Source organism: Odontesthes bonariensis, chromosome 9 (genome assembly GCF_027942865.1).
Source record: "Odontesthes bonariensis isolate fOdoBon6 chromosome 9, fOdoBon6.hap1, whole genome shotgun sequence".
Classification (NCBI taxonomy): domain Eukaryota; kingdom Metazoa; phylum Chordata; class Actinopteri; order Atheriniformes; family Atherinopsidae; genus Odontesthes; species Odontesthes bonariensis.
In genome coordinates, this window is record NC_134514.1 from 35,127,274 (window position 1) to 35,141,980 (window position 14,707).

General features: G+C 41.3%; 1 protein-coding gene across 2 annotated transcripts in view; it reads left to right on the forward strand.

Moving 5' to 3' along the window:
• LOC142388636 (alpha-2-macroglobulin) overlaps positions 1 to 14,707 on the forward strand; it is a 53,492-nt gene that overhangs the window by 30,497 nt on the left and 8,288 nt on the right. For both annotated transcript variants that reach the window (XM_075474135.1, XM_075474136.1), the window contains exons 22-28: positions 2,742 to 2,793; positions 2,948 to 3,031; positions 3,165 to 3,341; positions 6,497 to 6,578; positions 7,788 to 7,944; positions 9,620 to 9,694; positions 10,178 to 10,343. In XM_075474135.1, coding sequence (XP_075330250.1) covers positions 2,742 to 2,793; positions 2,948 to 3,031; positions 3,165 to 3,341; positions 6,497 to 6,578; positions 7,788 to 7,944; positions 9,620 to 9,694; positions 10,178 to 10,343 — 793 coding nt within the window. The remainder of the gene's footprint in view (positions 1 to 2,741; positions 2,794 to 2,947; positions 3,032 to 3,164; positions 3,342 to 6,496; positions 6,579 to 7,787; positions 7,945 to 9,619; positions 9,695 to 10,177; positions 10,344 to 14,707) is intronic.

Genomic DNA, 14,707 nt, shown 5'->3' on the forward strand with positions numbered 1-14,707 from the left:
ATAATCTTCTCTGTGACAGAAACAATTTTATTGATAAAGAATCTCACAAAATCATCACTACTGAGAGTTAAAGGAATACCTGGCTCAGCAGAGCTCAGACTCTTTGTCAGCTTGGCCACAGTGATGAAAAGAAACCTGGGATTGTTCTTATTCTCTTCTATCAATGATGAATAATAAGCAGTTCTAGCTTTCTATATAAATAAAACTGAATTGAATTGAATTATTATTTAATTAACCAACTTTTATTTTTTAATTGTATTGTAAATAAGCACAATGGATTTGAATATGCCTGACCAGCTTTACAAGTCTACAAACTCTCTAAATCAAAGCTCATTTTAAATGGGAATTTTTATCTCTTTCAACTGACTTTGCAAAATGAACGTGCCAAAATGCAAAGCAATAACTCTAAAATCCAGCAAACAAGAAATGTGCAAGGACTAGCAAAAGACCAAAATCCAGATTAACAATGTATGATGACCCAATGAGTTATGATGATAGACATCCAAAGAATTATATCACTCTGTTTTAGCATCATTATACACATTTTGTTTTAGTTCTAGTTCATTCTCATAATAACTAAAGGTTTGTTTAAAGCAGGGGTCTTCAACGTTTTACAGGCCAGGGACCCCCAAACTGATGGAGAGTTGGAGCAGGGACCCCCTACTATTTATATGGCATACAATTGGGTTTTATATTTAACGGGGCCTAGTGCCGTGTATAAACATAGGTCCTCTGTTATTGTACATTCAATACTAAGCTATTCAAATAATACACAGGTTAATATATTCATGTTTTTATTTTAAACATGTGCAAGGTACAGGGTGGCCGTGCCACTGCCATTTATAAACAAACATCTTGCATACAACACTGAGCTATTCAAATAATCCACATGTTTTAACTTTAACCCCCTGGAGTCTAAGGCCTTTTCAGAGACTTTGAGGCAGCTGTCACCACCTTGACATTTTCAAGTATTTCAACTAACTGTAAACATCTATGCAAAAGTGACACATATAGTCGTATTCTGAAAAGCCTAACAAAAAACAATATGAGAGTGAAATGAATGTAATACAAACAAGTTTTATTTAAATTGAGGGGAAACACAACTGTACAAAAAAAACAAGTTTTAGAGGTCTTCAAACAGTGCAAGAAAACACACCATAAATATATCTAGCCAAGACTTTTGAAGGTTGAACTTGTAAACAAAAGGGTTGGCTGCATAAAAGTAAAAAGTGCAGTCAGAAATGTTTTTTTGTTTTCACACAAACTGTAAAAAAGTAATTCTGACTCCAGCCATTGTCTCTGAGAGCTGAATACAAATTAGATGGGTGTGTAACACCCCTGATTCCCCCCACCCCCCTGTCACTCTCCATGTGATAATTGTCTGTCACTGGTAGGACATTGCTGCCTTCCCCCACATGCTGGCTGAATGGGGCGTGTTCTCACCTGTGAATAGCCACTCAATCACCTGGTACTTTACATGTGAATAGCGATAGGTGTGGCCCAGGAAGCTGCTGCAGTCTGAGACTACAGAAAATCCAAAGATTTCTGTTCACTCTCTTTAAAAAGGGCCACCTATATAATTTATTTTAATATATATATATTTGAAAACTAGAAGTTTCAAGGTTTTTAATGGTGTCACTTATATGTTTCAATGACAAAAACTCACAGAGTTACAGATGTGTTTTTGGAGATGTGTAAAAAAATCCCGCCGGCAGGATTTAGGCCCCATCCACACGTAGCCGGGTATCTGCTAAAACGAATATATTTTTCTACGTTTGGACCTGTCATCCACATGAAAACGCATAAAAACGCACCGTAAACGAATGTTTTTAAAAACTCCGGGCAAAGTGAAGATTTTTGAAAACTCCGTTTATGCAGCTGCGTGTAGACAGAGATAACCGGAGATTTGCGTTTTCGAACGTCACAATATGCGCCAAAACAACAACAAATCTGCTTAAAAGTCTAAAGTGTGACCTTTGTTTACTGAAGAAGCATGGATGTCTTGAGAACTGTGGTGGTTATTATTGTGCAGGTGCTGTTTACTGCCTTGATTTTACACGCCCAAGTCGTACTCCTCACTCCTGTCGCTGTCGGAATTATTACGTCCTCATATCGAGGGGCAGTCATGCGATCACCTGTCAGTGTGCTCAAAAAAGTGGCGTGCACACTTTATTATTTAGCTGACGAGGGCAGATTGCGCAAAACAGCAAATGCATTTGGGTTGTCAAGACAGGTGAAAACGCAGATGTTCGGTTATGTGTGGAAGGTGTTTTTTTTGAAAACGAGGTAATGTGGATACAGATTTTTTTTATAAACGGAGGGGGGGAAACATTCGGTTTTAAAAATACCCGGCTACGTGTGGACAAGGCCTTAGACTCCAGAGTGTTTGCATGTAGATGGGACAATGAATCCTCAAACCATCTGTGGATGGCACATGTTTGCACACAATGTGTGAGAAAAAACTGTTTGGAAAAAAAAAAAAAAAAAAAAAAAATTAAAAAAAAAAAATTAAATTTTTTTTTTTTTTTTTTTTTTTTTCGTCTAATCAACCAAAGATTTCGCGACCCCCCTGCAGTACCTCCGCGGACCCCCTGGGGGTCGCGGACCCCCTGTTGAAGACCTCTGGTTTAAAGTAATGGACAAGTGTTCAAAGTGCTGTTACATTGTTATACATTGATGACTGATTTAGTTACCATTTGCTTCCATCTTGAAATCATCTTTGCCCTTTGTCTCTCCAAAAGCCTGAAGGAACACCACAGATGGTCAGTCACAACGCTATGCTGTGTCCTGCAGGTGAGCGTGCACAAACCAACATTCAGGCCAATTGACAGACAAAATACAAATTTGATTTGGCAAAAAAAAAACATCACTAACATGTCTTAAGTTTTATTTAATGGACTTGGACCAGAGAAGTCTAACTTACTTCTTTCTATTTCATTCCTGACAGAGGGACCTGTGGAAAAGAAAATCTCTCTTCTGCTGCCTGAAATATTTGTGGCTGGATCAGAAAGAGCATCTGTCTCTGTACTGGGTTAGTTATACTATACTGAGACTTTTGAATTAATTTATTTTACTCTTTTTATTCAGACTTCCAACCTGTCAAGTGAAAAATGTGTGCAGAGTGGAATCTTTTAGTGTTTGTTATTCCAATTCTACTTCTGTAGGTGACCTGATGGGCCGAGCCATGCAGAACCTGGACAAGCTCCTGGCCATGCCATATGGCTGCGGGGAGCAAAACATGGTGCTGTTTGCTCCCAACATCTTCATCCTCAACTATCTGAACAGCACTGGTCAGCTGACCCCGAAAATTCTGGAGAAAGCAAGACGCTTCCTGGAGAGCGGTAAGCATTCAAATTCAAAAAGAATTTGTTGTAAATATGCCAGATTGAGCTCAGGAGCTAATTTCCATCTGCAGTTGTCTCAAATTATTATTAAATATTTACTAATTTGAAATATGTGTCCCATTTATTAATTTCATTCACTACTTTGCCTACTGAAACAGATATACTATACCACATAAAATCATCAACTTGTTCATCTTAGTTATCATCAAAAGAGTTTGAAAAGCCTTAAAAAAACTAAGGCAAAATGCTTTTGTTTTGCTCTGTTGAACTGGCGTTAGCCTAACTTGCCTATATATTGCTACAAAGTGAAATTGTTTTGCAGTGCTTTAATGTTAATGTGATTTGTTGAAGGTATAGCAGATACAGAAACACACCCAGATACACATTAATCTAATACTTACAAATAATGTGGTCCTATTAAAAATAAATTGTCCCCATTTGGGCCTTGATACAGCTTAGCAAGACACTTTAAGCAGCAATTTCAGCACCAACTTCCAGGTGGAAAATTTTGACCTAAAATTATTATTTTGGGTTTGGTATATCCATGTTAAGGAAAACAAATGGTTCCAATTAGTCCAAATACAGTGTATCTAACACACCAAGAGCCCAAGTTTTGACAAAATAGTTTTTGATGAATCTACAGTTACTGCCTTTTTCCTTGGTATGGTGCCACATTTTTGGTAAGTAATACAAAGCAAGAACACAGTAACTGCAAAATAATGGTAAAAGATAAAATCAAATATGAGGATTAATATAAACTAAGAATAAGCTAAAATAAAGTTGCAAAACTTCCACATGTCCATTAATCTACCTACAACAGTTTAGGCTGGACGACAGGATAACTTTCAAGTCCTTTTTCTCAGTTCTGCACTTTTTGCTTTGTAGGGCAGTATTGTACAACCAGTTTAATTCTAAAACCAATAGTGACACGTCCTCCAGCACTAAAATACAATGTTCTTTTTGAAGTAAAAGATTGAATTCTAAATACATTAGCCGCATTCACACTGTAGGAACCTTTGGCAGTTCCTATAACCTTTTAATCCGCGGGGCCGTTTTCTCCCGCATTCGCACATACAGGAACTCAGGACCATCTCCCTCAGTTCCTATAACCATAGCCGCTTTCGGACAGACAGTTCTAAGAAAGTAGTTATCAGAACTACCCTCCTCGAATTTCGTTCTGATAACTATCCTTCCCCAGCGGAACTGTTTCAGTCTGCATTCGCACATGAGTCGGGACCTGATAGGGACTGATGCGCCGCGCGCAGCCGTCTGCTTCAGTGACGTATTAGCCGTTAGCCGTTTAGCGCTACATTCAAACACAAAACAAAACGGTAAAAGTAAGGAGAGTAGAAAAAACACCACCAAGAAGCTAATATGGAGAGCGGGGAGGCCACCGTGTTCATGGTCTGCATGATGGTGATATTAATCATGGACAATCACATCAGGCGTCTAATATCGAGGCTGGAAAAGCTCACAGAGAGAGTCAGGAGATACTTTTTTATTTCATGAAGGAAGAAAGGAGAGCAGAGCGCTGCAGACAAATGAGACCAGTGTAAGTTTAACTTATTAAACACCCGCTGGTTGTGTTTGTGTCATATGAGGAGACATTTCAGCCGTGATAGAATTACATGGGGCGTAGCTACCGACCACCACACACCTCCCTCAGATCGTTCTATAGAACCATGAAAAGACCCGACCTCGGAGAAGGCGCTAAATAGTTATAGGAACTAAGGGAGAAAGCCCCAAGTTGCTGTATGTCCGAACACGGGAGAAAACGGCCCCGCGGATTAAAAGGTTATTAGAACTGCCAAAGGTTCCTACAGTCCGAAAGCGGCTCATTACAGCTCCTTCTCCTCAGCTGGGTCTTTTCTGGGTTCTATAGGAACACATCTGACCAGAGGTGTGTTGTGGTCGGTAGCTACGCCCCATGTCATGCTGTCACGGCTGAAATGTTTCCTCATACGACACGGACACAAACGGCACGTGTTTAATAAGTTAAACTTACACGTGGTCTCCTTTGTCTGCGGAGCTCTCCTTTCTTCCTTAATGAAACCAAGAAGTATGGCCTGCGCTCCATCCTGACTCTCTCTGTGAGCTCTTCCAGCCTCCATGTTAATTCAATTCAATTCATTTTTATTTATATAGCGCCAAATACAACAAATGTCATCTCAAGGCACTTAGATAGTAAGTCCAATTCAAGCCAATTGGAATTCAGTTAATTAATAATAATCATAATTCATAAAATAATCCAATTCGTTCATATAGAGCCAATTCAAAAACAATTTCCTAGCTAAGAAAACCAACAGATTGCACTGAAAACTTTTTGTTTTTCGGTCCAATCTCCCGGCCTGAGCGTGCCTGAGGCGACTGTGGAGAGAAACGACTCCCTTTTAACAGGAAGAAACCTCTGGCAGAACCAGACTCAGGAAGGGTGGCCATCCGCCTCGACCAGCTGGGGTTTGAGAAGACAGAAAGGGGGGGGGGGGCGCAGCAGCGGCGGCGACACTGTAACACCATTCAAAGGATATCTGTTGGAACAGGGAAACACGAGTTAATGACCACAATAATATCACATATACATAAAGAGAGTAAAGTGAGGAAAGGTGTGTCAGATGAGGCCCCCCAGCAGTCTAGGCCTATAGCAGCTTAACTATGGGATGTTTCAGGATCACCTGAGCCATCCCTATTCAAGGTAAACACAAGAAACTTGTGCTAACGAAAAAATAAATAATAAAATAAAGGACCAGACTCAGTGAGTAATTCCCTATACTCCCTATATAGATCTGCTCCTCACACCACCGTTAGACGGCCGATGCGATCGTCCATGATTAATATCACCGTCATGCAGACCATGAACACGGTGGCCTCCCCGCTCTCCATGTTAGCTTCTTTGTGGTGTTTTTTCTACTCTCCTTACTTTTACCGGGTTTTGTCTTGTTGTTGAATTTGGCGCTACAGTAACACGTCACTGTCGCAGACCGTTGTGTCGCATCAGTCTCTATCAGGTCCCGACTCATGTGCGAATGCAGACTGAAACAGTTCCCCTGGAGAAGGACAGCTATCAGAACGGAATTCGAGGAGGACTGTTCTTAGAACTGCTCTGTCTGAATGCGGCTAATATCCTGCCTTTGCTTCCTGTCTGTGTGTTGTAGGATATCAGAGGGAGCTCACCTTCAAACATGATGACGGCTCCTACAGCGCCTTTGGGAAGAACGATGAGTCAGGAAACACATGGTCAGTAATGGGAATGAGTGGGTGCTGCGACTCCACAATCATTACACTTTTAGCTCATAAATAAACTTTATGTATAAACTAAAGAGGAACCAGAGAGAACAAAAAAAGGAGGATGATGCACAAACGCATACACTCAGTGTATCCCCCTCCTGTCTGTTAGCAGCAAGCATCCTAAAGTACAGTGTCTGGGGTGTTAACGATCCTCTGTTGCTTGGAAAGGGGGCTGGGCAGTTTTGCAGTTGAGGGAGGGTGTGTATTTCAAGAGAATTGTAAGTAAATGCTTACACGGATAAGAACTTGATCAAATCAAAATCAAATTTATTTATATACACATTTCATGTACAGTACAAACAATTCAAAGTGCTTTACATAAAATAAAAGCATTGCAGCAGGGAGTGGAAGAAGCATTAAAATACATAAAAGAATATAAAGGGAAACAAATAAAATAATTTAAATTAATTTAAAAACAAGCAACAGTCTAGATAAGTAAAAAGATATCGTGCAGATTTTATGTATAGACACATGAGAAAAGAAATGTTTTTAACCTGGATTTAAAAATGTTTAAAAATGTTTGAATGTATAATTTCAGTTCTAGTCGAGTTTATTTAAAACTTTCCAAATCACTTAAAAGTAGAATTAGAAGTTGTTTTTACTTAAAGCAAAATACAGTAAAAAAAAACGTAGTGATATTTGAGTCCTCATTCTGCCTGCAAAGCATTTTGATGTTCAGTTTGGTTTCACTGCTTTGATCGGCTTTTTTTCTGGAATGTGCCCTAATGAACCCTCCAGACAGACAGACAGACACAGACACTTTCTAACTACAGCATGTGATGACTGTTTTGCTTTGGTCTGATTAAAAGGAGTACATTTATCAGGTGGAGCCAAACATGACTCCAACAGAAAGCCAATGTGACACTGCATCTACAGGACAGTTGTTTAAAAATGACCATTGTAACGCAGAGATATGCTCAAACTAATGGCCAGAGGAAATCCACTTTTGAACATTATTGTGTAATGTTTAGATAAAATGGCTTGAGCAGTAATGATTGCGTTGTTGTACATGGTGCTCCAGATGTTCTGATTTGATGGCAGACATGGTGCTGTTACATAATTGTCCTGCCACTGGGTTAATTTTGAACTTCCCAACACAGGCGCACATGGTTTGCTTTCCACAAAGTGTGTTAGTATTTTGTGTGTGTGACCTTCCAGGCTGACTGCTTTTGTGATGAAGTCCTTTGGTGGTGCAAGACCATACATCTTTGTAGATCCGCAGCACATTGAAGCTGCTAGGAAGTGGCTGTCCAAAAATCAGAGGGATGATGGCTGCATCGGATCTGTTGGAAAGCTCTTCCACAATGGGATGAAGGTATGGAACTTTCTGGACTACATAAGTCTAAAACAAAGATACAATGTTAACTCAGTGCTAGAGGTGATTAACATAGAAAAAAATTAGGGCTGGGCAAGTAAACTCGTTAATTATTTAACGGCAATAAATATTTTATTGCACATTGGGCATTGGGCTTTTAATATTTTTTTTCTCTCAAATAATTTTTTGGGGCTTTTGTGCCTTTTAATGGATAGGAAAGTTCAGAGAGAGGGGGAACGACACGCAGCACAGGGCCGTCCGATTCGTGACTCGAACCGGGACCAGCTGCACCGAGGACTATAGCCTCTTGTACATGGGGTGCCTGCTCAACCCACTACGCCACGGACCACCCCTGTTTTACTATTTATTTTACAATTGTAAAAGTCTGTTGCTGTATGCTGCTAGCCTAGAAATCTAGACGGCCCTAGCGACCGGAAATTGAATTTGCTCCCGGGCTCAGTCTAGTCAGTTGTGGTCGTTTTGCGAGGCTGAAAATCGAAACTTAACCAGGCCAATCAAATCGTGAGGAGCGGGGTCGAGGTGTGACGTTTCAGTGTGTAGTTCCAGAGAGAGGTAAACAATGGCTGAGGCCAGCGAACAGTCTTTCGATTTGGCTTTGGTAGCAACTCTAGAAGATTTAAATATACTGTACAGTTTTCTTTGCGAGACGAACAGATAACTGCACTTGAGTTTTTCTTGAAAAAAAGGACGTTTTTGGAGTTTTGCCCACCATGTACTTTCCGTTGCGCTGACTACGTAATCCTTCTTCATCGCTCTGATTGGTTGTTGTGCCATCCAATTGCGTGGCGTTGAGTGAAGAGCCAACTTAACAGACAACCGTTTATGCCGCCCACACTGCTATCCAGCTTCACTAGACCCCTGTACAGCTTTTTGCTGTAGGGGTCTGGCTTGCTAGGCTAGTCTGCTGCGGAACCGGAAAAGAAAGTAATCGTCGGATCCATCAAACATGGAGAAGGGTACGGAACTTTTACTCGACCATTTTCATTTTAAAGTTCTTCCAGACGGCGGAGTCGACAGAACCAAAGTCATCTGTAAAAACTGCCAAGTTGAATTGTCTTCTCAGCGTAGTAGTTCCAGTCTAAAATATCACTTAAAGGCAAAACACACAACTGATAGCAGCAAGTCATTCAAGGAAACAGACAGTGGAACGAGGCTTCTACATAAAAACTACAGAAAGATGCTGATGTTAAAAGTCTGTTTGAAAGTGCCATAACATTTGTTATGCATTCACATGGCAGCACATTTCAAATAAAACTAAATGCTAAAAGCTATACACTACTTTTGAATTCATTTTTGGATTTTGCGTAAAAATGCGATTAATTAGATTAAACATTTTAATCGTTGCCCAGCCCTAAAAAATATATTTGAGAGCTGTTGATTTGAACTGCTTCATGCAGGTCACAGCCAGTCTTCACTCTCAGTGATTTTAAAATATGTCTGCATGTGTAATAGTGACATTTTGACATCTTTGCCTCTCAGTATTCACTTATTCTTAGACCGCCTCCTACAGTAATAAGACAGACATTTTAGAGTGGCTCTGTCTTCTCAAACACTGACCAGCGTTGGGTTTGGAGCTGCTGGGTGGTATTTTGGAAAGACGTCTGGGGTTGCCTGTATGTGTGACATGGTGCCGCTGGCTCTGTGCTTCCGTCAGGGCGGAGTGAGTGATGACGTGTCCCTTACGGCGTACATCGCTGCTGCCATGCTGGAGCTTGATGGAGATGCCTCCGTGAGTCTGACACCACTTCTTTTTTTTTTTTTTTAATTATCATTTCAAATGTTGATTATTATGAATATCACTTAAGTCACTCTTAAATAGCGGTTGCTATTTTTCAACAGGATGAATCTAGGAGAATGGAGCCTACAGATTTACACAGTCACCAAAGTAGATCTAGGAATGTGAAAAACAGTCATATTTTCTGTCTAATTTGTTTGGTTTTAAAGAAGTCATTGTATTTTGAAGACATCAGCTTCTTGGAGTATATGTAGTTTCAGGAATATGGAGTGGTCTCTTTTAAACTTACCTGCTGCCCTTCAAACAATGTAGTCATGCTTCTTTACTGTCACTATATGGGTACAGCTTGTTCTAAAGGCTGCCATACAAAACTGCTCTCTATTTTTTTACAGTTTACAGATCTACTGTATGAGTTCTGACGTTTTTTCCACTTCCTGCACATAGTCTCACCCCCTTGCTTTTTTGGCTTTGCGTCAGGACCCGGTGGTGCAGAACTGCCTGAGGTGTCTGAAGGCAGCAGTGGCTGCTGAGATGGACAACCTGTACACCATCTCTCTGCTGTTCTACACCTTCACTCAGGCTGGAGACCAGGAGACCAGGAGCAAACTCATCACCCTACTGGACCAGAAGTCCATCACAGAGGGTATGACCATTTAGAAAAAATAGATAAATAATTCAGTAATGCCAGCAGCACATTTGTGAAACAAGATGAAATTACATCCTTGGGAAAATTGGCTATTGAAATAGTATTTTGAATAAAGAAGCTAGATTTGCAGGAAAAATGAAAAGGCTCAATGTAGTTCAGTTAAACTCTGACCGATGCCTAAATCCTACATTAAGTACACATTTTGAGCAATTGTAAGCAATGTAAGCTTATTACTTTAATCATTTGTAGGGCATATTTTGCATAATGTATTAAACAATATGAATACACAACAGTCATACATAAAATGCTAAAAAGGAATGCATTATGGTTTCTGATTCAATTTCAATTAATTTTTATTTATATAGCGCCAAATACAACAAATGTCATCTCAAGGCACTTAGATAGTCCAATTCAAGCCAATTGGAATTCAATTCATTGTAATCATAATTATTTACAAAATAATCCAATTCATTCATATAGAGCCAATTCAAAAACAATTTCCCAGCTAAGGAAACCAACAGATTGCACAGAAACTTGACTTCAGTCCAATCTCCCGTCCTGAGCGTGCCTGAGGCGACTGTGGAAAGGAACGACTCCCTATTAACAGGAAGAAACCTCTGGCAGAACCAGACTCAGAAAGGGTGGCCATCCGCCTCGACCAGCTGGGGTTTGAGAAGACAGAAAAGAGGGGAAAAAACCACTGTAACACCATTCAAAGGATATCTGTTGGAACAGGGAAACACGGGTTAATGACCACAATAATGTCACATGTACATAATATCATTTGAGAAATTGAACAGGGGAAAAAGAGTGTAAAGTGAGGAAAGGTGTGTCAGATGAGGCCCCCCAGCAGACCAGGCCTATAGCAGCTTAACTATGGGATGTTTCAGGATCACCTGAGCCATCCCTAACTATAAGCTTTATCAGAAAGGAAAGTTTTAAGCCTGGTCTTAAAAGTGGAAAGGGTGTCTGCTTCCCGGACATTTACTGGCAGCTTATTCCACAAGAGAGGGGCCTGATAACTGAAGGCTCTGCCTCCCATTCTACTTTTAGAAACTCTGGGAACCTCAAGTAAACCTGCAGTTTGGGAGCGAAGTGCTCTGTTAGGAAAATATGTTATAATGAGATCTTTAAGATATGATGGAGCTCAGTCATTAAGAGCTTTATATGTGAGAAGAAGAATCTTAAATTCTATTCTGAATTTAAAGCAATACAATATAACATTTCTACCTTAAAATAACAGCTTGAAAAAAATTGTGCGGCTAGAATGAGTTTTAATATTACGATTGGCCTGTCTCCTTTGCCCTTCGGGGGTCTGAGTTGGAAAAACTACGCTATGTAACTTTGCTGGAGCGGCCCGGGAGCTGAGCGGAAATACTTCGACTTGCTTTCTGGCACACCTACCACAAAAACAAATAGACCCCTCTCACGCTCCCAGGTACATTTGATTGATGTTGTATCTTTAATCATTATTGTTCACATTCAGATTTAGTTTAGATATTGTATGGATAGTATTTAAAGAACGGTTGTTTCTAGACCTGATTGATTAGTTCTTGTATTTGGTGTTGCATGTTTGGACTACAAGGGGGCGTTTCTTTGTTTGTATGTCAGTTGAGAACAGCTGAAGGTTCGAATTTAGAACGAGAAATAGGAGTGAGGAAAAAACAACGTATATTTAGAGTTGACTGTTTGTCGTTATTTTATTTGTCCTGTAATAGTCTTTTATTTGGATCAGTAAAAAACCCTAAAAAGACACCGAGAAGTACTGCTTCGTTTGTACGAGAAGCTGCAGCTAAGTTCCCACATTTTGGTGCGGAAACCCGGGATACGGGAGACTTAACGACTGAAGAAAGGAACCGTTAGCCGATAGCTGCAACTAACTGACCAACGGCAGGAACCGGGACAATATGGAGCGGCTACAGAGACTAAAACAAAGGCGAGGAGTTGTAAGAGCCTCAACGACAAAATTGCTGCGGGTTATCGAAGAGGAGACATCAAAGGACGATGTGAGTTGTGACTGCGTACGAGAGCTGCTGTCCATGTTATCGGTGAAGGAAGCGAATCTCCTGGAGATGGAAAAAGAGATCGAAGAGGAGATACCGATGGATGAACTGGAGGCGGACATCGTAAAGACGGTGGATTACCAGGACAACCTAATCCTCTGGAAAGCTCGAGCTACCAGACTGATTGAAAGAGAGGGAGCCGCCGCGGGCGAACAGATGTCACCGCGGCTGAGCGACGTGAGCGCCCCCTCGAGCAGAATGACCAGCAGACCATCGGTAAAGTTGCCCAAGTTGTACATAAACAAATATGACGGAGATATATCGATGTGGCAAGAATTCTGGGACCAGTTTCAGACAGCTATCCATGATAATATTGAGCTAAGGAAAACTGAGAAGCTTACTTACCTGAAGTCCTATTTGGTGGGTCCAGCAGCCAGAGCCATCGCGGGATTAAAGGCAACAGAGAGCAATTATGACGCCGCCATAAACATGCTCAAGGAGAGATTTGGAAGAAAGGACCTGATTGTGAGTGCACACATGTCTAAACTGTTGAGCTTGACCCCAGTTAAAAGATCCACAGACATTGGTGCTCTCAGAAGACTTTATGATGAATGTGAAATCCAGATCAGAGGCTTAGAGGCAATGGGAGTAGTGTCAGACACATATGGAGGATTGCTGTGCCCCATATTACTGCAGATGATCCCAGATGACCTTGCTCTTGCTTACACACGTGAAATAGGTTCAGACCATGAACTGAAGGTTCTAGAGCTCATTGTTTTTCTACAGCAGGAAATTGAAAGCAGAGAGCGTGCCATGCACCTGACAAAAGCAGGAAGTCACAACAAGGAATCACAGTCCCCTAACCAGCACAGATACAAACCTGATTCAGCAAGCGGAAGGTTCAAAAAGCCAAGTCTGCCATCAGCTGCCATGCTCTACACCAGCAGCTCACAGTTCCCGCCAGGATGTATATTCTGTGACAGCACAAGTCATAAATCTGAACTGTGTACAGACAACACACTTGACCTGCGAAAAGAAAAATTGAAGAAAATGGGACGGTGTTTCATATGCTTAGGACAGCGACACATGGCCAAATTCTGCAAATCCAAGGGAGTGTCATGTAGTGTGTGTGGACGGAGACACCACCCCACAATGTGTGACAAAGGCGAAACCAGTGAAATGCAGAGCAGCGCTCAAGAAACAACTGATGCTGTCATCTCATCTGTGACCCCACACACAGTTAAGACAAGCACAGCCAAGCAGAAAACGGTTCTCCTGCAAACAGTAACAGCATTGGCAGAGGGAACAAGGGGGAAGAAGAAGGTACGTTGTGTGATGGATGGAGGAAGTCAACGGAGCTTTATCCTGGAGAAGCAGGCAAGGGCATTAGGATTACCGGTTGTGAGAAAAGAGACTTTAAAGCTCCACACTTTTGGCAGTGACACCCCAGTAGCAACGGAACGAAATGTTGTGAAATTAATTCTGAAAAACATCTGTGACAAAGAGAAAACCCTTGAGATTGAGGCTGTTGAAACACCACATGTTAGTTCTGCCATCATGCAGGTTCCAGGAGAGCAAATTCAGCAACAGTTAGAAAGAAGAGGACTGACATCAGCAGATGTCTCAGGCAGCACTGACCAGGAGCTGGAACTTTCTGTATTGATAGGTGCTGATGTCTACTGGAAGATGGTTTCTGGTAGAGTTGAAAGACTGTCAGACCCCTTAGTTGCCATAGAGACAATGTTTGGCTGGACAGTACAAGGCCCAGTGTCCATGTTAAGCATGAGTGAGACTTCATGCATGAAGATCTGCACTGAAGAGATCATGCAGGTTTCAAACCAGCTGCGTGCATTCTGGGAAATAGAGTCTCTGGGCATCTCCTGTAAGGGTGAAGAACGGGCAGCGGACACTGAGGCCCAAGAACACTTCAAAGGGTCAGTCAGCTACAAAGAAGGGCAATATGAGGTTAAGTTGCCATGGCATGAAGATAGAACAGAGCTTCCAGACAACCTGAGAGTTGCCCAAAAAAGATTTGAAGGTCTGAAAAGAAAACTGAAAGCTGATGTAACACTGTTCAAGAGATACAAGGATGTAATAGATGATTATCTTCAACAAGGAATATGTGAAGACGTCCCAGACAACAAGGTCACAGAAAACAACGTCAAATACTACTTACCTCACCATGCTGTGATAAGGGAGGACAAAGCAACAACCAAGCTGAGGGTCGTTTTTGATGCTTCTGCACATGAGAACGGCTGTCCATCTCTTAATGACTGTCTGCTAACTGGACCAAATCTGAACCCAGACCTACTCAACGTGCTTGTCAGGTTCAGGTTGCACCCCATTGCATTCATGGCA